Here is a 27,647-nt window from a genome sequence, read left to right as displayed (position 1 = left end):
TTAGGATTAAAGTCACTATCAGTTCAAATAACACAATACATAACTTATGTTACAATTACATTATATAATACCTACAAACTTGAGCCATTAAAAATCTGCAAACTCACACTGTTCAGTCAGCCGAAAAGCGTTGTGCCTTCCCCTCAGTCACAACACTCATGAAGGAGCAAAACAGTTTACCCCCAAAAACAATAAAATAAAGTAACCATAAGCGCCACTTATGCAAAACTGCAACTTTATGCACATATGCACATATTCACCAGCTGTATTTACCGAATCATATTTGCCAAGCAAATACACTCACAACAGAGGCTAAGATGAAACACTATTACATTTCAATATTAAACCCTTTAGCAGAGCTTCCATGTGCCAAAGTGTGATTAAAATGAAGAAACATGCACATGATACTCTTTACTATATTCCAGAAATCTATAGTTAGAACCAATCCATAAGTGTTTTAATTAATGGCACAAACGGGACCAAAAGCCAAACAAACCCCCACTTTGTCATAAACCTGGCTCTAGGTCATGACAAAAACTGGGACACGAAATGCCAATAACTTTTTTTGGTATTTATTACACAAAATATATGTATATTTGAGCTAAATACCAGAGGTGTCAAAAGTATTCTCATTCAATACTCTACAGTACTTCTGTAGAAGTTGAAGTATAAACTCAAGCGTTTTACTTGAGTAAAAGTATAAAAGTAAAAGTAAAAGTGAAAGAAATGAGGGAAAAAATGCCTTTAAAGGACAAAATCTTAGGCTGCGCCAAAGAGGCCTATAGTGCACTACCCCCACTGGCCCAAAAACATTTTTTTAAAGGCCATAATGACTATAATGTTAAATTAAAATGGTAATGTTGAAAAATTTGGGATGCACCTGTTACAGCCGCATTTATACCCATTGAAAATTAATGCAATTTAGTACAATGCAATTACATTAAAGAACCATATATGTTTTCTAGTGAGCATTAATATGTGTTTCATGGAGCGGAAGATATGATGACTAGTTGCCTATAAATATTGTAATGGTGCAAAACGTAAACCTAGCAATCGTTTTTTAAAGTGCTCATATTATGAAAAAAATCCCTTTTTCTTCCACACGCATACAAACCTGGGAAAAAAACAATCCACGCAGTTTTGAGTAAGATATGGTTTCTAAATGGCCTACTGAATGTCTCACTCTGTAGCTAAAACAAGTGAGATGTCTCACTCTGTAGCTAAAACAGACACATAAACACACAGGGTGAAAACAGGATCTGCAGCAATGTGCAGTACAACAAAAATAGGGTGTTTTGAAAAATGAAAACAATGTAAACCTCTTCAGGTACAACCTCAAAATAAAATTATGAACCTGAAAATGAGCATAATATTGGCGCTTTAAAAACATCATATGTCTTAAAATAACATTCTAAGTAATAGTGTCCTTCCTTTCACAGTCTTTGGATGAGAAAGAAATCTGTTTTAATTCATTGAGCTTTACAGATATCACACAATAATATATTTATATTATATAATAATTGCTTATTAAAAATTACAGATAACGTTACATAACAAATTTTGAAATGGGAATCTCAGATCACATTTTAACTTAGGTAAACAATTTGAACCTCACTGCTCATTTTACATATAGTTTTGGAACAAAACAAGAAGCTGAGGGAACATTAACACAACATATTACAACATATTATCATGTTTTTTTTCAGTGGTATTTGGATATTAACCTGGAAAAAGCTTTAAAGATCCAATATGTTTTACTGACATCTAGCTTTTTAAATGGATTCTGCAGTCCAAATTTGAAATACTGAAAATAGTTGACCTTATCCAGCGCCGAAATTCATGGGAGTTGCCAGCTTGAGAAATCTAAACCCAATGTCACATAATGTCAATGTCAGCTTGAAGCTAGTCTCACATTGCCAGACATAAATCCGCAGCTCAGTGGGGTTGCTAGATGCTACTATGTAAATGTTATAAAAGATGTGCTGGAGGCTAAACGCACGTAAACATTGTTTACGCAGTTTTAAAAATTCGGAAATAGTGTTTATTCACTTAATTATTCATCTACATAGCCTATTGTTCTTAAGCCATTCTAAATTAAGCTTATGCCAATATAGTTTAATATTGTTAATTGTCTTTTTCATAGGTTGTTAAACCTAAGGCAAAGTCTATCCATATTGCGCTGCATTATAGTATTGAGAATAAGGAGATGTCACACAGCACCCCAACCCCAGTGATCACGGCATCTTCCTCCTTCCGCCATTTTGGGAGGACACCCGCCAGCACGTGTACATTGTTTATGTTGGTAGCAGTCATTAGAATGAGGACATAGCCTACGTCACGGTAGCTTGCTGTCAGTTTTGACCAATCTCTTGCCTAGCCAGCAGGAACCAGCAGAGATTCAAAGATGTGTCAGTCACTAACCTACAGTACATCCCGTCTCATGTAATAAATGGATTTACCAGTTTTTTTAAGCGCCCTCCTGCTGATGCCAAGAAACGGCCTCGGCTACAAGCCCAAAGTGCGTGAGCTCTGAAAATAGTACTAAACTTCATGTTTTATGCTTTCATGGTTCACGGTAGATTCCTGCCACTGACAGGCCACAGCGTTTTATTAGGTTACCCCTTTCAGACACAAAGTTGTAAGTCACCTCTACCTTTTCCCATTAGCCCATGTTACAAGTAAAATTCAGGATATTTTTTCAGATAAATAACTGGATGTAATTGCATGCATTCTCTGGCAGTTATGCCACCGAAAGTTAGTGACAACAAGCTCCCTTCTTAATATTGACCAACCACGTTTGTAGTTTAATTCATCATAACTAGCTCATCAATAAAACACTCTAGAGTACAATGCCTTCATAACTAATTGTGGAGGATGACACATGGATTCAAATCCCCGATATAATAAAGTCCTTACAGGAATAACTGGGCTAGTTTACTCTGACTGGCTACCAGAGGAGGAAAAGAGGTAAGACAAAGAGAATGAAGAAACAGAGACAGGACAATTTGAGAGAGAAGGAACACAGAGAGGTGAGACTGAGAGAGGAGAAGCTGAGGACGAAGGAAAACAGAGAGGAGAGAAGTCACCCACACATTTGGACTGAAAAGCAACACAGGCAGTTTAAAATAGCTAAGCCTTGGCTTGTCAATGGTGATTTTCCTGGGTGTTGTACTTGTCAAACTGTCAAATCTCTTGGAGTGTTTAAAGAGAAGGGCATGTCTCTCTCGAGTGAATGATCGCAGATTAACATTATGTACAGCCGCAATATCCCCAATGTCAGCTGTCATACTAAAGGAGCAAAATCTACAAGCATGCGACTTCACATAGTCACAAGGCGGCAGAAAATACAGTGAACACAAAAAACACAATTGATGTTTCCATGCAAAAACAAGTGGAGGAGTAAGCCGAGAAGACAGCCTCATTGTTTCGATCAGCATACATCCTAGCAAAGAACAACAAGCCACACACAGACTACCAGGAGCTGGTGGTGCTCAGACATGGGCACCGCTCTCCATTCCAACTATACTGCAAAAGGTATAATTGATCACACAGCAAAGATATATTGCAGTAAACGTACACAAGTAGTGTTTTTAACCTAATAAATGATGTGCCCACAGTTATATAACTTGATTTGGTTGAGCTGGAAAGCCAGTCAGCTGAAAATATTACAAAGAGTTTGCTTCAGTGCCTCCAATCTTGGATACTAGATGAGAATTTCAATGTTCTATGCCAATGTAATTGCTTTTGCTTGTGATGAAGCAAGTGCCATGCTAGGGAAGAAATCTGTATGAAACTCGTACAAAGCTTTGCATCAGCACTTTACTGCTGCTTCTGTGGATAGCACAAGAGAGGAAAATGAGAATGCTGGTCTGATTGCCAAAATGGAGACACAAGAATTCCTGTGTAATTTAGCTTTAATGTATGACACGTTAGAGGAAATTGCACAGCTTTCCCTGAACTTGCAAGGATAAGGAATGATTTAAAAGCAGACCAACTTATGAAAAGAACCATTTGCATTATTTCATCCATGATGACCGCTCCAGGTTAGGGCTGCACAAATATGGCCAAAATGATAATCATGATTATTTTGATCAATATTGTGATTGCAGTTATTCTCACGATTATTTGTTGATTTTAACCAAAACAAATTTTATTGTCACATAGGCTCAGAGAGATGGCTGACTCCTTATGAACGGGTCCAGCACGGGTCGAATGGCGGATACACACGTTGTGTATGAAATGTCTATATCGTCACTGCGCTGCATTTTTATGAACTATGATATTCTGGCCATGGGTCACATCTCTGGCCCAGGTCCAGCAGCTCCGTCTCAAACGCTATTACTCTACCAACTGAAGTTAGTTGCATTCAATAACTTCTTCTGTGTTCTTTGCCGTGGCGGCCGTGAGCAGGTACCAGCGGAACAATAACAATATACAGCTCTGTTAATAACAATTAAAACTGTAGACTAATGTCAGAAGTGTGCCCCGGCGCTGTGTGGCAGGGCTGCGCGGAGAGTAAGAGCAGAGATCCAAACACAAGCACGGCTTTACAGAAGAAATGGGTCATGTAACGCAAAATTAAACCATATCGATATATCAACATTGCAGCGGATGCAAGGACATTATGTGCAATGGTGCGTCCTAGAGGAGAAATGTTACTCGCGCCCTAGAGCCTGTGAGCTAACAGAAGCTAACTAGCACCGCCACCGACTAGCAGTGGTCACAGCTGTTGTCTAAAAACAAAACAGACAGGACAAAACCTGGTAAACCTCAAGAACGACGTATAAACGACTGCTATCTGTTGAATTTTCCTCCCGTTACTCTGTCCTCTGTGAAATGGCGTATTTTAAAAAAATTGCTCGATCACGCAAATTTGATCGTGGGAAGTCAAAATTGTCCTGGCAACTCAGCCCGGCTGTCAAAATGGGCGAGAGAAGAAAATACTTGCTTTAGCATTGTTGTCAGAAAAGCTAGTACTTCAACTTAGCATGTTTCCTTTATATCTGATGACACATTGTGGTCATTTTTTGATTAAATATAGCACCTTTAATCAGTAACGTTAATACAACGTGTCAGGGGAATACAGCGTCTCCTGCAGTGGGGTGTCAGAGTCAAAAAGGAATGCAGGGTGTGCTAATGTTAGCTTCTTTCCTCATCTGGGGCCTGTTAAACACTCAATTTATCCAATTCAGCCATACCATAGCTGTCATATTTCATGGACCAGCGTGAGCATGATTTCCAAGGTAAATTAGCCGTCAAGGCTTTCGCCGCTGTTTGTCACTCTGAGACTCAAGTTGTTGTTGATTTAGTTGACATGACTTTATGAGTGAACCCGTCCTGTCACTTCTCCAGTTGCTCACCCTCAAAGAGGTGAGAGAGTGTATGCCTTGTGGCATGCTGCAGTAACTTTCACCTAATTGTTAATTGGGTAATTATTCTGTGGTGACATTCAGGCTAATAGTACTCCACAAACGTTGACCAAGGTTGTTCAAACTCATGCCAGCTGTAATTTAAGTAATGTGGCAGTTGATTTTGCCTTTGGAAAGTCTTTAAATCCCACTGGGTTGTGATATTTTTCTTATAAAACAGGGGTGAAAGTTGCAAATTAGTTTTAAAAGTCAGATATGACATTGATCAACAAAATATAACCGTAGCAGAAAGGGTGACAATTGCCAAAAGAATGGATGAGGCCAAAGGATTTCCTATGTTTAGTTTGTCATTTTCCATTGTTGGTACACTGACAATGACAGGCTAAACTGTAGTATTCAGTACAGTTGCCGGAAGTAGACATAAACTGTATATGTGTGGAATCTGGTGGATATTTCATACCTCCCACACACCATCACCCTCAGCCCACACACACTCAGATAAACATGTCCAGCATACCCGCAAAACTCATGAGCAGAACTGAAGCCGTTACACACACACACACACACACACGCACGCACCCACCCACCCACTCACTCACTCACTCACTCACAAACTCACTCACCCACCCAACCACACACTCACACACTCACACCGCCCTGTTTAGTCGCCTACACCCTTGTTGTTGGGCCTCATCCTGCAGGAGAAAATGTTGGCTGCCAATCTGTGAGGTTGTGCTCCGGAACACTAACTCTACATCAGATGATGCAGAATCAGTCTTTAAAGGAGATTTCCAAACAATTTTTTAATTAATCTTGATCGCTATAAATATGCGTGTACTTTTGATTTTAAAAAAAACAACGACCTGAATTGGTGCAGGCTACACTGAGTATCTGCACCTACGTGTACAAGCTTCCACTGAGCTAAAATAGCAGTTAATGGGGCAAGTTTTAGAGTGTGTTTGTGCCTTTCAAGAGACACAAAATGCAATTAAAATGTCTGTGCAAGATGAGCAGGGCCCTTACGTGCCAACAATATGCATTTTCAACTCAGATATTGTTTAAATTTACATATCCTGTCTCCATCCTGCCAGTAGCTAGCTTGCCCTGTTGGCTGCTAGCTGCCGTCCATGATGTTAAGCCAGGCTTCTTGATAATCATCACGCAGCAGTTACATTTGTATTTGTAGCTCATCCATTTTGTGTGAGATCAATCTAGTGTTGGTGAGTAGGAGGCTTGTTTATTGTGTTGTAGTTCTCTTAGCCGCGCTACCAGCATCCTTTAAGATAGAGGGACACTTTTCCAACGCTGACCCTCGACGCATATGACAGGGCATTCAGGCCATCACCGACTATGAACCCCCTCACTCCACCCACTCCATGTCAAATTCCTGAACGAGCTGAATGACTTTTATGCTCGCTTTGAAGAGACAACAGAGAAACTGCCACCAAGCTCAAATCCTCAGCCGACCATCTGACAATCACACTCTCCTCCACAGAAGTCTGCACGCTTGGGTTTTTACAGACATTTTCAACCTGTCTCTTGCCCAAGCAGCTGTACCAACATGCTTTATATGCACTTCCATTGTGCCAGTGCCAAAACACTCCAGCCCGAAGTGCCTTAACAACTACTGCACTTTAGCACTCACACACATTGTAATGAAATGCTTCGAGCGGCCGGTCCTGACACAACTAAAAGACTCGCTACCATCCACATTGGACTCACACCAGGTTGCCTACAATAGCAATAGGAGCACAGAGGATGCAGTTTCCATGGTACTGCACTCTGTGCTCACACATCTAAACAATAAGAACACTTATGTGCGCATGCTCTTTCTTGACTCCAGCTCAGCATTCAACACTGTCATCCTGGCTAAGTTAATAGCCAAACTTGGAGACCTGGGCATCAACACCTCCATGTGCAACTGGATATTGGACTTTTTGACCAACAGACCCCAGAATGTTCGATCAGGCTCCAACTGCTCCACGTCCATCCCACTCAACACTGGTGTAGAACAGGGTTGTGTGCTAAGCCCGTTTCTCTACTCCCTCTTTGACTCCGACTGCAAGCCTGTGTACTAATCTAATTCCAACATCAAGTTTGCGGACGACACTACTGTGATTGGTCTCATCAGCAACAACGATGAGACTGCCTATAGGTAGGAGGTCCAGCTCCTGGCCACATGGTGCACTAAAAATAACCAGCTCCTCAACACCACCAAAACGAAGGAGCTCATCGTGGACTTCAGAAAAGAGTCAAGAGGCACGCACGACACCGTATACATCAAAGAAATGGCTGTTGAGCGTGTATCCAGTTTCAAGTTTCTGGGGATCCACATCTCGGCGGACATGTCCTGGTCAACTAACACCTCCTGCCTGGTCAAGAAGGCTCACTAGCGCTTTTTCTTCCTGAGGACGCTGAGGAAGAAGCAGCTTTCCTCGACTATCCTGGTGAACTTTTATTGCTGTGCAATAGAAAACATCCTCACCAACTGTGCAATTGTGTAGTATGGGAGCTGTTCTGTTGCAGAGCGCAAGGCACTGCAGCGGTCGGTGAAAACCGCCCAGCGCATCACTGGGACTCTACTACCCACCATCGAGCACATCCAAAGGAAACGCTGTCTGCATCAAGATCGCAGCATCCTAAAGGACTCCTCTCACCCAGCCCACAGACTGTTTTCTCTTCTGCCCTCCGGCAGGCGTTTCAGATGCCTCCAGACCAGGACCAGCAGACTAAAGAAATTTTTTTTCCCACAAAGCTGTCTCTTTATTGAACTCTAATGCTCATTGATCCCTCTCCCCTCATATACTGATAGACTCTCCTCTCCCTCCTCACGCCTGCCTCCATTTTGTCATCTTTAATACTATGTTCACCTGCACTGCTGACTGTTATCATAGTAACAACTGTTTATATCTGCATCTTGCACTACTTACCTTGACTGGTATATCTATTTGCCCTGCTGACTGTTTATTTACAGTGCCAATTGTCTACATATACATCTGCAATACCGTACTTAACTGTAATATGCAATTACTTTCCACTGCACTTTAATTCGGATAGCTTCTGCCCAAACTTTATTTGTACTACCTCTAAATCCATTGTTATATTGCTCATTTTAGCCTAACTTATTATATATATATATCTTCAAAAATTAGATAGATAGAAAAATTACATATAGCCATCTGTATATATATTCATAGTAAATATTCACCTGTAAACTCTGTTATAGTAACAACCATCTGTATACTGTATTCATTGTAAATATTTGTAAAAATTCTATTTATAGTCAAATCCACCTGTATATAATATTCAGTACATATCCATCTGTAAATCTTGTTCACAATACTAGTTATCTATATATTATATTCATAGGACAAATCTATCCGTAAAATTCTGTTTATAATAGTATTCATTTCAAGTTTTTGTTAAAAAAGCATGACCTGTCCTCTGGAGCACATAGCCAGACCACCGAGAACTCACTGGTTGGGTTTCGGGAGTGGGAGGCAACGATGTTGTGGAGAAATCAGAAGCAAGGTTGCGGGTCGGGCCTGCTAAGGGAACGAACACATACATGAACACTGCCAAGCCTCCTATTCACCAACACCAGATCGATCACACACAACATGGATGAGCTACAAATAAACACGGAACTGCTATGTGATGATTTTCACAGAAGCCTGGCTGAACATCACGGATGCCACCTAGCAGCTACCGACAATAATAAATAAAATAAACAATAACAGGGTAGATGAATTTAAACAATGTCTGAGTTGAAAATGCATATTGTTTTCACATAAATGTCATGTTCACCTTGCATAACATTTTAACAGTGATAGGAATAGCTGCGTTTGAAAATAACTGCGTTAATAACGGCGTTACTTTTTTCAGTAACAAGTGATCTAATTGATTACTCTTCCCATCGCCGTTACCTTTACTGCCAAAAAATGCAGCACGTTACTATAATTGAAGCTGTTTTTTTCATCAGACCAACATGATCTCACAAGATATTTTAGCTTAGTGGAAGCTCGTACATGTAGCTGCAAATACTCTGCTCAGATACTGTTGCCAACACCCATTCGGGTTGGGTTTTTTTTCAATCAAAATGACACGCATTAAAAATCTTGCAAAGGACATCATTTGAGGCTCAATAAACAAAAAAATACCGCTGATATCAGCCTGTAAATACTAATTTGCCTGTCTCCTAGTCTGTACGTCTTGTGTTTAACATGAGGATAAGACTAACTTGCCTGAGTGAGCGTAGGTCTTCCGTAATTCTAAAGGGGTAGTATGATGTCAAGCTTGTCTCACCCAGAGCTGGCATTGTTTTGTCATGGATTCCAATCCACTTTGTAACACAATTATACAACAGACACCTTATTTATTGATATTGATTGATTTCAATTTTGATCGATCCAACACCAAAGATTCTTTTCTACTTTAAAATTTTTTTTCCAAACTCGTTTCACTGGTCAGTGCCAGCTGCATTGATTGACACAGGTGGTGCTTGTTGACTTATTATAATCTCCCTTGATCTTATAGTGTGCTCGAATGGCACAGGAGTATTTCTTTTCACAATAAATGAAATACAGCAAAGGCATTGGTGAACGAAGCATAGTTGTGACATTATGTCAATTCCTGTCAAGTCCCTTACCCACCCGCAAACCATCCCAGATCAGGTCCAAACCACATGGGGACAAACAACCCAGACCCATGCACGGCTGCTTTAGAAAGTTAACTAGTCGCAAGTTTGCGGTAAAATGCAGTTGGATTGTTGCGGTCAAAACACTATACGTAGCAGCTCTGAATCAAATCATTTTTCATTGTTTTACTCTTACACTGAATGTTTACTGCTTCAATCCAGATGAGTATTGAAAAATATTTTCCACGACTGAAAAAGGCACGTGTTGAGGATAAGGACCAGCTTGAACCGGAGGTATCAGTCTGAAACAGTGCTGCACAGTGTAATTAGTTATGTTAGTAATTAGTTTACTATGTTTTCAAACTTCAACCAGTCCTGCTCACGCAGAAAGACAGGGCCGAGGAGAAAAAGAGATAGATTTGTTAGGCTTTGTAGAAAAGGCAGGAGAGGAGGACAGCATTCAACAGGTCAGTGTGGATCTCCTTTTGCTCTAATGGAAGGAATTCGCCGTGAAGTTGCTTCAGCTCTGGCCTGATGCTTTAACCCCAGACTCAACAAAGTGAAAGAGAAGGGAGGGAGAGGGAGAAAAATAATAAAATAATAAAAGCTTTGCTGCGCTGCTCACCGGTTCATGCTGCTGATGGTCCACGGGCAGCGTGGTCCCAAATAACTTGGTTAACATTTATTTTCCAACATAATTTAAAAGTATTACCACTTTAAATTGTAACACTCTATTAAGTTAAATATTGACTTTGTTGCATAGCAGTTTATTGTTAAAGGGCCCATATTATAAAGGATATTGGGGTGTTATTTTATGTCTCTGGTGCTCCCACATGCATACAAACTTCAAAACAAACATCCATGCTTTTTTGAGTGAAATACCGGTTTCTGAATATGTCCTGCCTTGAAATTTGCCAAACTCTTTTTTATGCCTGCTCTTCTGTGTCTCACTGTGTGTGTGTGTATGTGTGTGTGTGTGTGTGTGTGTGTGTGTGTGTGTGTTTGTATGCAGGGTGTGTATGCAGTGGGCAACTTCCAGCCCAGTGAGGATCGGTCCAGAAGTCGAGCACCTGCCCCCACCCTGAGAGAGCCCCCCCTCTCCTCTTTACCCAATGTCAGCCAATCAACAATTAGCAACAGCCACCAAGGTAAACCCATGCCTGCCAGGTGTATCTAAGAATTACAGATGGCATCCATAATAACAGAATACTTTCCAGATAAAAATGCCATACATAACCCTAATAAAGATATGCACAGAGGTCCTTGTAGTTCAGCTTTACTCTTTCCCAAAAGGCTAACTTTGAGCATACTAATGAGCACTGTCCCACTGTGCACTGACATCAAACAAAGTAAAATGCCATAAAAACTAAAACAAAGGAGAAAATAAATAGTTGACTTTTCCTATTCATGTCTGACCTTAATGTTACTCATAGTTCCTCTACTCTTACTTTAAGTTAGGTTTAAGCCACTGCATCTCTGTACAGAACACCATGGCTGAATTTCAGTCTGCACTCCCAGATCATCTGAAGATACTGTATGCACCTTGTGCTTTTCTTGGGCTGAAAGGGCTGTTTATTATTTTCATATGGTGCATTTTCATGGGGGCGAGATACTTTATGTCCTATGAACAAAATTGTAGGGAATCTGCTGATGGTCTGGATTGCGTAATACTTCAGGAATGTTAGACCATACATCATGCCAGTCAAAAGCGAGGCCTGGGCCTAGAACTGATAAAGCCTAGATACCATACCACAGTTTTTAGGCTGCACAGTAAATAACTTACGGATAGGATGGATGGGCAAAGGCCTCAGCATATGCCTTGAGGACTGATCTTAATTTAAGGTCAAAGAAAAAAGAGGAACGTGGCTGACTGAATGCATTTTGAAATTCAGAGAAGGGTAACAAGCCTGGCCAAAAATGTTTTTTAGACATGAACTCCCCCTTTGTTCCCATTGTTGGGCTGTTATTGGTCTTCCTTCAATCAGGAGTGCTGTGTGTGTGTGTGGGGAAAGTGCACCAGTTACAAGCTATATGGCAGTATGTTTCAGCCAATCTCTAAGTTATGATAATATGAAAGATAATGGGGCCAAAGCGTAGATGGCAATCTGCCATCCAAAAAAGCAGCTCCAAAGAAAGACGGTAAAGCTGCCTCCACTATGGAAGAAGGTGTCAGTGCTAGCATTACCAAGCTTACTAGCATTGCTGAGCTAAATTGCTCAGCAATGTGGTGAAGGAGGTTAAATTGTAGTTGGATATCACAGGTATATCAGTCCACCTTTTCATCCAAAGCCAGAGGTATAGCCATATTAATGTCAAAACATTACAATTTCTGATCACAGTCCTGTCAAATTAAAAAAATATGTTTGACAGGTCAAAGCCCCAAATTCACTTGCTGATTCAATCAATTACTTTAAAATGATTCTCCAAAACACATCCAACTTAATGGATCTCGGTCTTTCTCACGACACCCCTGAAAAGAACGACTCAACTATATGGGAAGCCTTCTAGGCTGTTATGCGTGGATGTATTATAGCCTACTAGGCCAAACTGAAAAAAGACAAAAAGAAGATGCTGTCTGAAATAACCACACAACATTCAAAGATTGAACAGAAATATAGAATCACTCCTACCAAACTAAAAATTATTATGAAACAAAAATTTAAATGTAATTATATTCCAACCACCAGGTGAGCCTGATGCTTTTAAAGATGAAAAAAACACATTTTGAGATCGCTGACAACAAAACTACTGACCCGACCCCTCAAAGGTCTACATGCTAGGAGAGTGGTTGGGACGGTGAACAACAAACAGGAAGGATCCAATACACCATAGACTTTCCGCTTGGGCTCAACAACCCTATGAACACCAAGTCACCTTCTGACTTGGACTTCCCTAACCTGGAATAGCTTGTTCAAGGTTAGGGGAAGAGAGACCACGCTGTTGCACCTCTCCGCAAAGTGAGGAAGCGAGACCGTAGAGGAGGAATCCGGGTTAGAGCGAGACGGCAACCCCTGGCTCGCATCGCCCTGCCTAACATCATACTGCCCAATGCTCGGCCCCTCCGCAACAAGATCGACGATCTCCAGGCCCATGTCCGTTATCAGCACGAATTTAGGAAGCTTAAATCCTGGCGCTGACGGAAACATGGCTTGGGGAGAAGGACCTGGACAGCGAGATGGCAATAGACGGGTTTGTTGCGCCGCTGCATACAGACCAAGAGGCTGTAATCACCGGCAAGTTGCGAGGTGGGGGTGTGTACATCAATGTGTTTGTACACCAATGAACGCTGGTGCAAAAATAATGTATTGTGAGAGCATCAGTATGTACCAAGGTCATTGAACTGCTCTCTGTATCGATGCGTCCACCCTATTTACCACGGGAATTCCCACAGATTTTTGTAACTGTGGTGTATGTTCAACCGAAGGCGAATGAGAGCTCCGCCGCAGAATTGATCCTGTAGACTGTAGAGAAGTTACAGTCTCCTGACGCCCCCAATGTAATCCTGGGAGATTCTAATCATTGCTCACTTAAAAAAACTTTAAAAGGCTTTTATAAATATATACCTTGCCCTACCAGAAATGGCAAGACACTTGATCAATGTTATAGTTCAATTAAAGGGGCCTATAAATCCATACCGCTACCTCCACTAGGTACAGCAGACCATAATTGTGTACATCTTATTCCTGCATATTGCACGTGTTTACAGAGGGGAAAAGTTCTCACCAAAAGGGTAAAGCTCTGGTCTGAGGATGCTGTACAAGAACTGCAAGGCTGCCCAGACTGTACGCTGTGGGAGGAGTTCATTATATCATCTAGGGACCTGGATGAGCTCACAAATGTTGTCAGTTCCTGGATCTCATACTGTGAAGATACTGTAATTCTAGATAGAGAGGTAAAGATTTACCCTAACAGTAAACCCTGGGTGAGCAAACATCTTAAAATTCGGTTAAATAAGAATAAACATGCTTTTAAACAGGGCAATTTCACTGAACTGAACTCTATACAAAAAGAGATTAAACAGGAAATAAAAGGTGCAAACTGGGTTATAGAGATGAAGTAGAAAAGTTGTCTTTCTACTTCATCTCTATAACCCAGTTTGCACCAAGTAACAATAATTTGGGCTCAGTCTGGGACAGTGTCAAGAATATTGTTTGACTTAATGACAAACCAAGGTAGAAGACATTTTTAGAAGGTTTTACGGCAGACTCTGCCCTGGCACAGGAGTTTAACAAGTTTTATTCTAGGTTTGATGTCCACGATTATAGTAAAGAAACTGGTGAATGAAGGGACAGTCTAATTTACTCTGGTCTTTTTACTGCTTTTATTTCTGAACCCAATGTTGGGAACACTTTTAAACATAGCATATCTTGTACTAGCCCTGGCCCCGACAAAATTATCTTATCATGCTGACACACTGTGTGGATCATTTAGGCTTCCTTTATTATCATATTTTTAACCTGTCTTTGTGCCAACATAGAGTCCCAAACTTATGGAAACAATCTAAAATTATTCCCATCGCGAAAAGCAACCACCCAAAAATTCTGAATGACTATAGACCTGTGGCTCTAACTTCATTAGTTATGAAGTCCTTTAAAAAACTGATAAAGAAACTGCTGGGTAGGATTGAACACCTCCTCGACCCCCTGCAGTTTGCATTAAGAGCCAACAGGGGGGTGCAGGATGCTACCAAAACAACTGTTTGTGGATTTCTCGTCTACCTTCAATACCATCCAGCCCCATTCATTGGTGCAGAAGCTCATAGAAAATCTTGGGTTGGACTGCAACCTGGTAGGCTGGATTTTGGACTTTCTCACTAACACGACATAGAGCGCGAGTGTAAATGGACATCTTTCTGGAACATCAGTGACATCAACCGGCTCCCCTCAAGGCTGTGTTCTCTAGGTCTAGCACCCTGAAAGTAATAGCGCTGTCTTGCTCTGAGAATTAGAAATTGAGACTTCTGTTTCCGAATGTTTGTTTTCCAACTTGACTAATGATCGTTCTAAAGCTATCTGGTCAATAAAATTTGAGTCTAATTTGGTGAACTCGGCTTCAAGGTTTTGCAGCTTTAGTGATATAGCTTTGCATGCATTAGAGCAGAAAAGTACGGTATTGCTCCTAATAAAACCTTTTATCGTGTCCCACAATATCCTGGGGTCCTCTACAGAGAAAACATTAATTTCTGTAAATATTCAGAATTCTACATTAAACTGAGTGATATAGGATTCATTTTTCAGCAAAGCAGTATTGAAACGCCATCTAATCGCACGTTGAGATAGCTGTTAAAGGACGCTATAGAAAATGTATTCTGGAAACAAAATGATGTAAACAATAAAAGAACAGTCTGTTAACTCCAGCATTTGATTGGTGAGCGTATTATAGAAATTGCCATCAAAAATATTAGGCGCATAAGCTGACACAAGTGACACAAGACACAATTTTCCTAGCACCAAAATCTGTTGTGGAACCAAGAGGACAACACTTTAAGTGGGAGGTTCCGTTTGACAACAATGGCTACGCCTTTTGTTTTAGAATTTGCTGGTGAGGGTGCAATTATAGCCAGTATCTGCCTGCAGAAAATGTGTCTCTTGTAATAATGCAATGTCCACATTTCGGTTTTTTAGAGCGTACAGGACAGTGACAAATAAGGGAAACATAGAGAAAGAGGGAAACATAGACAGACGGCGCTTAGAACTTAAACACTTAAAGTAAGTATGTGATCATAATTGGATATGGAGCAGCAAAAAAGGTAGCCCATAATTACCAGATTGTCACAGTATGGTTCCATATTAGATTAACATTAATAGAAACGCATTTCTTGTCAAAAGAAACAAGAAACAAAAGGCACAGAACAGCAAGTACATTGTATGGGAAACTCTAGCCTGGAGTGGCCCAGATAAGGTGTGGAGATTAGGTCATATTAAAGGTCAACATAGCATTCAGAAACACAATCTCTGTAATCATATCAGACAACAGTGCGATAAAATCAGGAGATATTAAGAGAGACAAACCAACGGCCCATGTTCTTCAGGCAGTGGTTTTAATCCTGATCCTCCGCTACGGCGCCCTCCGTGACAGAATCCGAAGCGTTGGCTCTCCCCACCGCAGCAGGAGGAGGGGGCACAGCCAGGTTCACATAGTCCTCAGCATCCCCAGCGGAGGTGAACGCTCTATACTGGGCGCCTTCCCTGATCTTTAGCGTTGCTGGATAAAGGAGGAAAAAATCCAGACCCTTGACCCGTGCTGAATCCATAGCTCAATAAAAAGCCTGGTGTCTCTTTACCGTGTAGTTGCTGAAATCTGGGGAGAAGTGAATTTGAAATTTTGAACGCAGCTTGAAAAATCGTCTGCTTGGTTGTGTAATGAAGCACGTTGAAAATCACCATGTTACTGCTAGTGGTGTTCTTCTTTGGGCTATCACTGTAAATTTGGTGGACTCTCATAATCTCAATCTGAACATCTGATAGGTTTGGGAACCATTTAGGCAGTGAGCATGAGAGATACTGGATAGCATTAGCACCCTCCAGCCCCCTTTTCAGCCCAACGATGCAGGTGTTTTCTGTCCTCCATGTCTGCTAGCTTCACCTCCATCTCCCGAAAAGCATGGCCGTGGCTGTCCAGAATACTTGAGTTAGTTTCGACAGTAGTTTTTAGGATGGTCACGTCCAATCTAAGAGAGCCAAGGATTGCATTCAGAGATGCTAGCATGAATAGCAGTTAGCTTGTTATTGTTCCTCACCTGTTAAATCTTAGACTGGATCTGAGAAAAGCGTAGCTCGTGGTAGCTTTTCTGTTTCTCCAATACTGCCTCTGCAAGTAATAGAATACTTGGATGGAAACCGACCTCATGGAAACAGATGTGACATGAACTTGTGATGCTGCTTCTCTGATGTCTGACTCTTAAATGACTCAATGATCAATCCATTGCTGTTTTTGTAACCAAGCTGCCTTGACAGTTTTCATTTTTTATTTTTCTAATGATGACTTTTATGACTTCAGATCAACCCCTTTTTACTTAACTTAACTTTAGAAGTTTGACCTCTCCCTGTTATCCCCTTGCAGGTCACCACACGTTGGCTCCCAGCCAACCAGAGCCCATCATCACCAGGACCTCCTCCCACACTTTGTCCCCCAACCAACCAGAGCCCATCCTGATGCGAAGTGCCTCCTACCGAGAGCCATCTCTGTCCAATCTGAAAAGAGCTAGTGCCGAGGTGGAAGTGATAACCCCATCCAGTCCCCTGGGCAACCATGACAACAAGATGACCTTCAGCAGCAGCACACTGCCAAGGCAAATATTTTTACTGCTAGTAATAAGTCCATTATATGCTCATGTTTAACTTTCACAAACGGTTTCACCTGTAGAAGGCTAATTGTTTCAACATGAACTGGACTGCATTTATATATAGCATTTTTCTAGTCTTCCCCAACCATTTAAAGCTCTTAACACATTACCGCATTCACACACACATGAGGGATGCGAAAATCCTATTGTGATTCCAATGTACAACATTGTGATTTTCATGAGTTTAATCATGGGAAATGTATTTTACATCCAGTAACTTTAACATACAAATATGAACAATCATAAGAAGAATAAGTAAACAAAAAATGTAAAATACTTTTTATGTAAAAAAAAAGTATAGTAAACGTATTTATTTATTTACGCCCCCTCGTGGCAACAGGAAGTAGACCTAAAAGTCAAAGTGATATACTTTAACAAACTCCACCAAGAGATTTTCATTCATTAACAAAAACATTTTTGTGATAATTATTTCTTTTTGTATACATTTAAGAAACACAAACAATGACAAACAGTTACAAACTGAGACGGAGAACACATCCCAGGGCCAAAAGTTCTTTCAAATTAATATAACAAAATAAAATAAAAACAGAGAGGAAAGACCTCCCGGGAGACAAAACAACACATGCAGAAACAGACACACACACACACACACACACACACAAACAGACACAAGACAAGGGACAAACACCTGCGCAAGTTATGGGAACTCACAGAGTCAGCAATATCCAGCCAATTGACAAGAATCTTTCCCGACAAGAATCTTTTCCTGGAATCTTTTCCAGGGACCACGTGCGCATATATAGGTCATGTGGTGGTTTCCTGGCCGGTTGCAATCATCTTCTTTGCAAGATGAAAAGTTATCACAAGTAAAACTTTTCGTCAAAAGGTGTGGGCATTGCATGGTAGCCATTTTGAGCATTTATCGATGATTGAAGAGGTTGTTGTAACTTTAGTGTACATTGTCATACCTGCCCGAAATTTCTCAGGTTGAGGCCTGGACTGAGGACATCAACAGGCAAAAAATGAATTTTGGTCATAGCGCAACAGAAAATCTGCCTTATATGACAAACATCCAATTTAGGACATACAGTATAATGTGTGGTCTACAGGTTGCTTGCATATTTGCATGCTTTTCATAAAATAGCATGTGTAGACCGTACTCTTTGATGTCATTTACAGAAACCCAACACTTCCCACCAAGAGCAAGCACTAGGCGACAGAGGCAAGGTAAAAATTCCTTTCGAGAGGCAGAATCCTCGAACAGAACCAATGTTTAGGGTGGGTGGTCATCTGCCTCAACCAGTTGGGGGTGAGAGAAAGAGACAGACAGAGACAATGAAAGAGAGAGAGAGAGAGAAAGACAGACAGAGAAGAGACAGACAGAGAAAGAGACATGGAGAATTTTAGCAGAGGGTGTTGAGCAGGAACATGGAGGCAGCAGGTGACTCTAACCACAGATCCAGACTCCACAGCTCCAGAGCCAGAAACACCTGCAGGAAGTGATAGGAGGAGAGAGGATAGGGGCGAAAGAGCGCAAGACTACAGTCTTGTGCTTGAAGATGGCTGCATCTCCAAATGCTGCATCTATCAAAGATAGCTGCAACACCACCTCCTCGGCCTGGGCCCTGAGGAATGTCAGTATTAGTATGACTGGGAGGGGTGGATTCCTTAAGGCTAACATATTCTTCATCACCCAGCCAGGTTTCAGTAAAACAAAAAAATAAAATATTCAGTAATATAAAAAAATATTATAATCTGATTCTAATTAATTTACTAGTACACCTTTAGAAGAGAGATATCTGATTATATTTTTAAGAGTCCACATTTATTTCTCCTATTCTTTTGCATTATCGCACTTGTGGTTTTAATTGTTATAAGGTTTTTATGCACAGCCCCTCTTCTGTTTACCTTTGATTTAAATAGGTCGGGGGGCAAAGACACAGTCATTATGGGGTTTTGACTAGGTAACTCCTGAAATGGGGGAGCACAGAAATGTGTTAGACTACAACTATGCCTCCTGGTCTCAACTCAAGGGTTGTCATAGATTTGGTCCGCTAATAAATTTGTCCAGATATCTAGAAACGAGAGCTGCTCTATCCCAAGTGGGATGAATGCCGTCTCTCCGAATCAGACCAGGTCTTCACCAGAAAGTCTGCCAATGATCTGCCAATATTTCTGCTGATAATCTTGCTTTTCCTCTGAGAGAATCTATGAGCAGAATGCTACAGAATCCTTCAGAAGATTGCACTACTGAAAAAAAATGTTCACCAATTGGAAGTGAACGGATGATGTGGAAATTACACCACTTTACTATGGACCCAAAACAATGGACAAAAGCTTGCTAACACACTACTAATTAGCACCAAAAAGACTACAAAGAAACAGGAGGGCTGTGGAACAGGTAATAAATCAACAAGTGGTAGTCCACCTTGGAACTCTTCTGGTGCGAAGCCTAAGAGTTAATAATTTTCCTGGGAAATGGGAGGACGACTAACGGGCAGGGCACAGCGCCCTGAGATTTTTGTTACAACCGGATGGCTTGCATTATCATCCAGGCAGAACACCTCTTCAACCCCTGTACTCAGTAGGTTTCAGCCGTGGACAGCTGCAAAATGGAGAATTAGCAACAACATGCCTCCCCAACAAATGAGTGTGCAACTGGATAACAGATTTGCTCCTCTGCTGCAGGACCCTGGACAACCATCTGATGACCTAGATTGTGTCTTATCGTCACACAGCACGGTAAGGTCTGAAAGCAATTCAAAAAGTAAAAAGCTAAAGGGAAAGCTAACAACTGGGCATCAAACTCTGATTGTGAGTGCCTCTGCTGCAAAAGGTTTAAAAAGCAGTAAAAACACAAATACTCTGTTTTCCCAAGACATGGTGTCTGACTTGACTCAAAGAGTCCTGGATAATGTGGCACACCCAACTGTGAACAACAATATACTGCATATAGGGTCACATGATGTATTAAAGCAACAGTCTGAATTGCAGAAACTGGACTTCATGGATCTGCCGAACATAGTCATCTCCCTAAACACAGATGTGTTTATCAGCGGCCCTACACCGCCAGTCAGAAGAGGAGCTGAGAGATTCAGCCGACTGTTGGCACTAAACAAATGGCTTTCAACTAAATGTACAGTCCATTCTCTGCAGTTCATTGACAATTTTAACATTTTCTGGGACCGCAGACATCTTTTTAAAGCAGATGGACTTTTCCTTAACAAGCCAGGAGTAAAGCTGTTCACCTCTAACCTTTACCGTCTGCGCTACACTGCTCCCACGGCGAAGGACACGAGACAAGACAAATCTAAACAAGGAAGGAAATAAAGTGTGGCAGTGATCCACCACAACCCCTACCTGAGCAAAGATTTAAGATGGTTTAGACCACAGAGCAGATACTATGTTGGAGTTCACTGACCAGATGAAGCAGCTGGTAGATGCTGGAACCAAATTAACACGCCTTCCTTCCCCCGTTGTTCAACTTCGGCAAACAGTTAGCTGCCATCCTGGCAGAGGTGCCTGGTGTTTCACTAAGGATGCTTGTGTGCAAAATCCAACAAGCATTAACTGATATGTGCTGGGTCCAAGCTGCACGCCTGGTGGCACTAACGACTCTTTCCAAGACAAGCCTGGGCCCTGTGTATTAAATTCTTCCAGAATTTATGTTGTGATTGGTAATAAAAAAAGATTGGCAAATAAGCACTAAACTGCAAATTCAGCATACATTCCTTGTGAAAAAAATGAAAACACACTATCACTAGACTTACTAAATGTCAAGTCTTTGGCAGGAAAATCATTTTATTATTTAGCACAATCTAGATTTGATGTTTTTAACTGAAACCTGGTTAGACCATAAAATCAATGCTGCTGTTCTTTTTGAGTCAGCTCCCCCTAACTTTAGTTTTATGAGAGAGAATAGAGTGAATAACAAAGGACGTGGACTCGCCATTTTGTTTAATGACTCATTCCAATGTAGGCAAATATGTCATGGACATTTTGCTTCTTTTAAATATGTGGCTTTTCAGTTAAGGTCTAAACTAATCTCCTGGTCCTATATAACACCTATAAAGAGAGACTTCGCATTTATAATTGCCTTAAACATTATTGCCAGAAACAATAATAATTCCCGTGCTTTGTTTGCTGCTGTTGATAGGTTAACAAACTCTCCAGTACCAGTAGCATCTGAACTTGAAGACAAAGTTGCAAAGTCTGCAAGAAACCAAATGTGCTATCGTATAAGTGAGGTACCAGGAACATAAAGTAAATTTACCTGAATGATGTACAACTCTTGATTTGGGGACAGTGTGTGCTGAATGTATTTCTGTTCAATTTGGGTTCCAGGAAAATAAGCTTCATGTTGATCTACTAAAATTATTATGTACATTAAATTTAGATTAGATTAGATTTAGATAGCATGTATAGATCATGGCCTAACGCCAAGGAGCGGGTAGTTAAACCGTAGCAAAGTATGCTCTTTAAGAAGCAAGCCTTAGGAGGGAATAGGTTTGAGAGTTAAGGGGATGGTGAGGGGGAGCAGAGAGATAAAGGTATCTGTGTTTGAGCATGAATGGATGTTTGAATGCTGGGTTCTGTTAACAGTAACTAGAGGAGCTTTGCAAAGGAGATCCATTGGATTATTACTCTATGGCTCATAAAAGTATTGCTCAAAACCTTCCTAATACAATACAAGTTACAACCTGGAATGTAAATGGGCTACAGGAAGGTATTAAAAAGTATAAGGTCCTATAGCATTTCGGGAAATTATCCTCTGCCATTGTCTTTCTTCAGGAGTTCCATTTTAAAACAGGACAGCTAGAGAACCAGATAGAGACAATGAGTAGGGGAAGCCTTGGAAGCAACACTTACATCTAGGAGCAGAGGGCTGAGTATCTTAATAAATAAATGGCTACTTTCACATTAATCTCACAACATCCAGACACATATGGCAGGTACTTAATAGTTCGATGTGAATTATTTGGAGATATTTATACTCTAAATCTGATATGTCTTTTCTAAGCAAGGTGCAAGTCTTAGACACTGCACCAATGGGGTCATTATATTCGGGGGAGATCTAAAAAATAATTTTAGTTTAAAGGACAGCTCAACAACCACCATCAAGGTAAATCCACCAAATAAACTTCTCAATTTTCTTGAGACAACCTTCAGGATGTATGGAGCACTTTGCACCCTAATAGAACAGATTAAACATACTTCTCACATGCGTAGAATAGCTTTAGTCAAAAAATGTTTTTGATTAAATTAGATAGAGTTGTAATGAGTAAAATCAATGATATTGCAATATCTGATCATGCTACGATTGCATGCGTGTTGTCCCCTAAAGAAAATATGACGTCTCACAGGATCTGAAAAACTTATAGGACATATCTAATGGACAATGACTCTCTGGAATATGTCAGTAGCCATGAAGATAAATTGTGAATTTAGTTAATTTTATAAAAAACTATGTACTTACTATATACTATAGCAAAAAAGACAAGGACCCTCTCCCTTTCTTAAAATCAACCAACCTTAAAGGTCTATTTCCTGAGCAAATTGAAGATCTTAGCAAGGGCATAACCAACATAGAAATACAATCTGCAAAAAAAAAAACGAACGGCCTGCTTTCCTGTAAATGGACGGCTTTCCTATAGAACTTTACACCACATTCAGGGCTAAAATTGATTCCTTATTCACAGAAATGGTTAGTTCAGTGCAAAAAAACAACATTCTTCCTGTAACAATGTACCATGTGACTATACAGTGAGGAAAATAAGTATTTGAACACCCTGCTATTTTGCAAGTTCTCCCACTTAGAAATCATGGAGGGGTCTGAAATTGTCATCACATGTGCATGTCCACTGTGAGAGACAAAATCTAAGAAAAAATAATCTAGAAATCCCAATGTATGAGTTTTTAACTATTTATTTGTATGATACAGCTGTAAATAAGTATTTGAACACCTTTCTATCAGCTACAATTCCGACACTCAAAGACCTGTTAGTCTGCCTTCATTTATTATCCTAAATTAGATGTACCTCTTTGAGGTTGTTAGCTGCATAAAGACACCTGTCCACCCCATACAATCAGTAAGAATCCAACTACTAACATGGCCAAGACCAAAGAGCTGTCCAAAGACACCAGAGACAAAATTGTACACCTCCACAAGGCTGGAAGGGGCTACAGGGAAATTGCCAAGCAGTTTGGTGAAAAAAGGTCCACTGTTGGAGCAATCATTAGAAAATGGAAGTAGCTAACCATTACTGTCAATCTCCCTCGGACTGGGGCTCCATGCAAGATCTAACCCAGGGCTGCCAACTCTCACGCATTGGCCGTGAGACACACGCATTTGACTGGTTTCACACGCTCACACGCCACACCCCCGTTTTCTCACGCTTAAGTGTGAACCCGGTTGGTCAAATTTCTGAAAGATTAGTTTATCTACAGATGTACCTGTTGAGCCACTTATGACTCGACTAGTTGTGCTTTCAGAAACTGTGAGGGGGTTCAAGAGCACTGTCAGTCTGTGGATTTTTTGAATTGTTGCAAACTGAGAAAAAGAATGTCACGATCCAGTCCCAGGTGCACTTCCCCGGCTTCAGGCATGTGCTCTGAGTATCACAGACCCATCTGTCGCTTCGTGTCCACTCTCTCTGTAACAATAGAAGGGAGCAGCGCGGCTGGTAAGCGTAGCAACTTCAGTTCATTTTAGTGGACCCGCTCTGCTGTAGGGAGTGACGCATTGCATCCGTGTAGACTTCCGATGAAGAGCAGCGTACAGCCACCTCTAAACTTTGAGACCAGAAACCCAAATGGGCCTCTGTGTTTGTCAGACGTTCTGAATGAGATCCACCATATTAGCGGAGCAATGACATGCACAGCAGACTATATTACAACTCTCCAAATCTTGGGCAACAGAGATGAGAGGAGTTATATTTTGAATGTGCACAAAGTTGTAAACATGAGCAGAAATCTGATGAAACACATCTGAGCTATACTGTACTATATTTACAATACTGCAACGTTGGGCCACTATTGTGCTTCTCTAACCTTGGTGCATCTCTAAATGTAACTGTAAATAATTCATTCAATGTTTCATAAAATGAACAAATAGTCTTAATTTCCCATAAAAGTAAATACAGTAAGTGGGGCACAGAGTATGAGGGCCAAACATTACTGAGCCTTGGCACAAAGGTTAAAGGATTAGAATTTAGGAAAATCAGTGGTTCTCATTCTTTAGCATTTCAATGGTCTTAGCTGATCCCTCAACATTTATTTAACTTTGGGACCCTAGTCCCTACACCGGGGACCCCTGGACCTGTTCACCACAGACCCAAATCTTCTCAGGTGTTGCTACTGTCTCTTCAAGTGGGTCATTATGTTTGGCACATTGTCTGGGTCAGTTCTTATGTCATAAGAAGGTAACTCTGGGGCTCATACCCCAGACCCCCCTAGGGAGAGCCCCCCATTCCCCCACACATAACAAATCCCAATTTAATCGCTGAAGGATAATGATGCTGAAAGAACCAAAGAAATTGCTTTGTATGTGGCAAAGTATGGATCGTTTCCAAAGTTACGGTTGGTAATACACTAAGACGTCATGGTTTGAAATCATGCATGGCACGGAAGGTTCCCCCGGTACCTTGAGTACCGTGCATGAGCTTCCACTGAGCTTAAACGGCAGTTGCCAGGGCAAATTTGTCTTTGTGTCTCTTCACAGACATAAAATGCAATTAAAATGTCTGTGCAACATGAACAAGGCACTTACATAACAACAAGATGTGTTTTCAACTCAGACATTGTTTAAATTGCTCCCTATCTCAATGCTGCCAGTAGCTGGTAGCTGCTAGCTGCCGTTATTGTGTTCAGCCAGGCTTTTGTGATAATCATCCCGACAACAATGCTCTGGAGGACATAGCCACACCACCCCCACTCTGTGGACCGATTACCACAGAAGCCTGGCAGAACACACTAACCGGATGGATGCTAGGAGCAAGCAGCTACCAGCTACAGGCAGGATTGAGACTTTGACAAGGGTAAGTGAATTTAAACAATGTCTGAGTTGAAAACACATCTTGTTTTCATGTAAGGGCCATGTTCATGTTGCACAAACATTATTTGCATTTTATGTCTGTTAAGAGGCAAAAAGGCACTCTAAAACTTGCCCTGATAACTGCCGTTGTAGTTCAGTGGAAACTCATACATGTGGCTGGAGCTGCTCCGTGTTGCCTGTACTGATTAAGGTCAAGTTTTTTTCAATCAAAAACATGCATATTTATGACAATCAAGATTAATGTAAAAAATGGCCGTAATTCTCATTTAAAAGACACTAAATAGGTATATGCAATTTTACAACTGGATTATTTTTAATTGGAAAAGAACATCATCCTTGAAATGTCTAATATTTTAAGCCAAAACAACAAAAGACACCATCACATACAAGTTTTAACCTCTCCGCCAGCTCGGTCCTGATGTCGGGCCGTTTTCTCCATTTTAGGAGAAAAGGTTTTCTTCACTGATAAATTGCAAGCATTAAATCTTCATTAACGAGCTCATGCATCACATCATTAGAAAGCTTAAGGTCTCATGATTCCATTAAGCCCACCCACAAAGCATAAGATGACTTAAAGCACTTATAATCATGTTATGAAGTAAAGAAACACAAAGTCGAGAGTGCATCCCCTTTTTTCAGCCAATCCATCTACTGTAAGTTGAGTTATCCCTTATGGAAGCCAATGAAGTCGCAGGGTTAACAGAGGAGGGACTTGGGAAAGATTGAAAGCTATTCCATGCAGTTACAACTAAATGCCATGAAACCGGCCTGCCTGTCTAGCCAATAAGAAGACGAGTTGATTGATACCAAACATGACCAGAAAAATCTAACCCTGTGATGGCTCCAGCTGTGTCAAGGCAAAAATAAGGCCTTCTTATGGCATTTCACCATTTCATCAAATTATAATAACCTATTTCTATAAATGTATGCATGTAGTTATTTCTGGTATGTTTGTGAGTGATGTGGATGTGTTTTTTAATTTGAGAAGTTTTGTATTTTTCACTTTTGGGGCTTTTTTTCTTAAAGGAAATGAGAAAAACGCACGGACAAATCTGTAGAAATAAATTAATATAAAATCCATTTTCTAAGTCATGTTTTTCTGGATTTTTTCTATTTTAAGTTGAGACATGTGGCTAGGGTACTAATTTTGTATATAGCCCATGTAATATGCTTACAGTAGTGTTTTTTAATCATTTTACAGATGATTTACTTGGACGGAAATAGAAGTTCTCTGTTGTAACCTCTTTAGCTCTGTGTCAGTAAGGCCTAGTGTCACAATGACACTAGAAACAAAAAATGTAGAGTGTTTACTTCCCAATGACCTCAGGATCATCCCTGAGGGCAGAAGTATGTGGAAACTGCATCACTTTTTTTGTGGTAAAAATTTAGGCGAGAAAAGCATGCATTTTCTGAGAACAGGGTCATATGGGACAAACATCTCTGAGATATAGTCGGAGGCCGGACAGGGAGCCAGTGAAGTGAAGCTAGGATTGAAGTAATGTGTTGCCGTCTGTTATTACCAGTGAGAAGCCTGGCTGCTGAGTTTCGAACCAGCTGGATTTAAGATTTGTGTAAACTAGATCTAGAAAAAATGAGGGCATGGACTACTTTTTCCAGGTAATGCCGTGACAGTATGTTTTTTTAGAGATGGTTCTGATAAAGAGAAAGCAGGACTGGACAACTTAATTGACATCAGGGGTGAAGGTGAAGTCTGAGTAAAAAATGACACCTACATTTCTGGCACGGGGCTTGTTGTTACTGCATAGTGGACCAAAGCTGATGGGACTAGGGACGGTGTTAGGTGGATTGAACATTATTATTTCAGATTTGGAGGTAAAGTTAGAGAAAGTTATGAGCCATCCTGCGGTTCACATCTCTGATGCGGTCTGAGTCAGTCTGTGGGAGATAGGTGTGAGAGGTTCACCCACCCATCTATTAACCTCTGCTCCAGCTCTTTTGCCTTGTTGGCTGCCAATAAACTGTCCCTGTAGTTCTGTTCTGCTTTGGTGCTGGGCCATTTTCTCTATCGCAATATTTTGAAGTGCTGTGGTGGCTTTGAAAGAGAGGGCAGGAGGGAATTTTATTAATTATGACTAGAGTTCTGCCACACTCCAGAAGCCACTTTGTTTCTAACTGTGATATCTTTGCCACCGGTTTCAACATTTCCAAAAGGCAGTCCAAATTTAGCCACAGACAGCATGAGTGATTTCCACTAGCTCTGCACAAACAGTTACAGGCTCCAATAGACTGCTGTGGAAAGAGCATTTTATTAATTTAAGTGCA

The 27,647-nt window shown here is 40.8% G+C and overlaps 1 protein-coding gene across 1 annotated transcript in view; it reads left to right on the top strand.

The window, feature by feature from the left end:
• Nucleotides 1–27,647, top strand: part of LOC117954137 (phospholipid phosphatase-related protein type 4-like) — a 76,126-nt gene that overhangs the window by 33,864 nt on the left and 14,615 nt on the right. The window contains exons 7-8 of the mRNA XM_034887673.1: nucleotides 11,018–11,153; nucleotides 17,068–17,296. Of these exons, the coding sequence (XP_034743564.1) occupies nucleotides 11,018–11,153; nucleotides 17,068–17,296 (365 nt within the window). The remainder of the gene's footprint in view (nucleotides 1–11,017; nucleotides 11,154–17,067; nucleotides 17,297–27,647) is intronic.

The sequence above is a fragment of the Etheostoma cragini genome, chromosome 12, assembly GCF_013103735.1.
Source record: "Etheostoma cragini isolate CJK2018 chromosome 12, CSU_Ecrag_1.0, whole genome shotgun sequence".
Taxonomy (NCBI): Eukaryota; Metazoa; Chordata; class Actinopteri; order Perciformes; family Percidae; genus Etheostoma; species Etheostoma cragini.
Note: the sequence above shows the minus strand (reverse complement) of the source record. Positions and strands in the feature narration are given on the sequence as shown.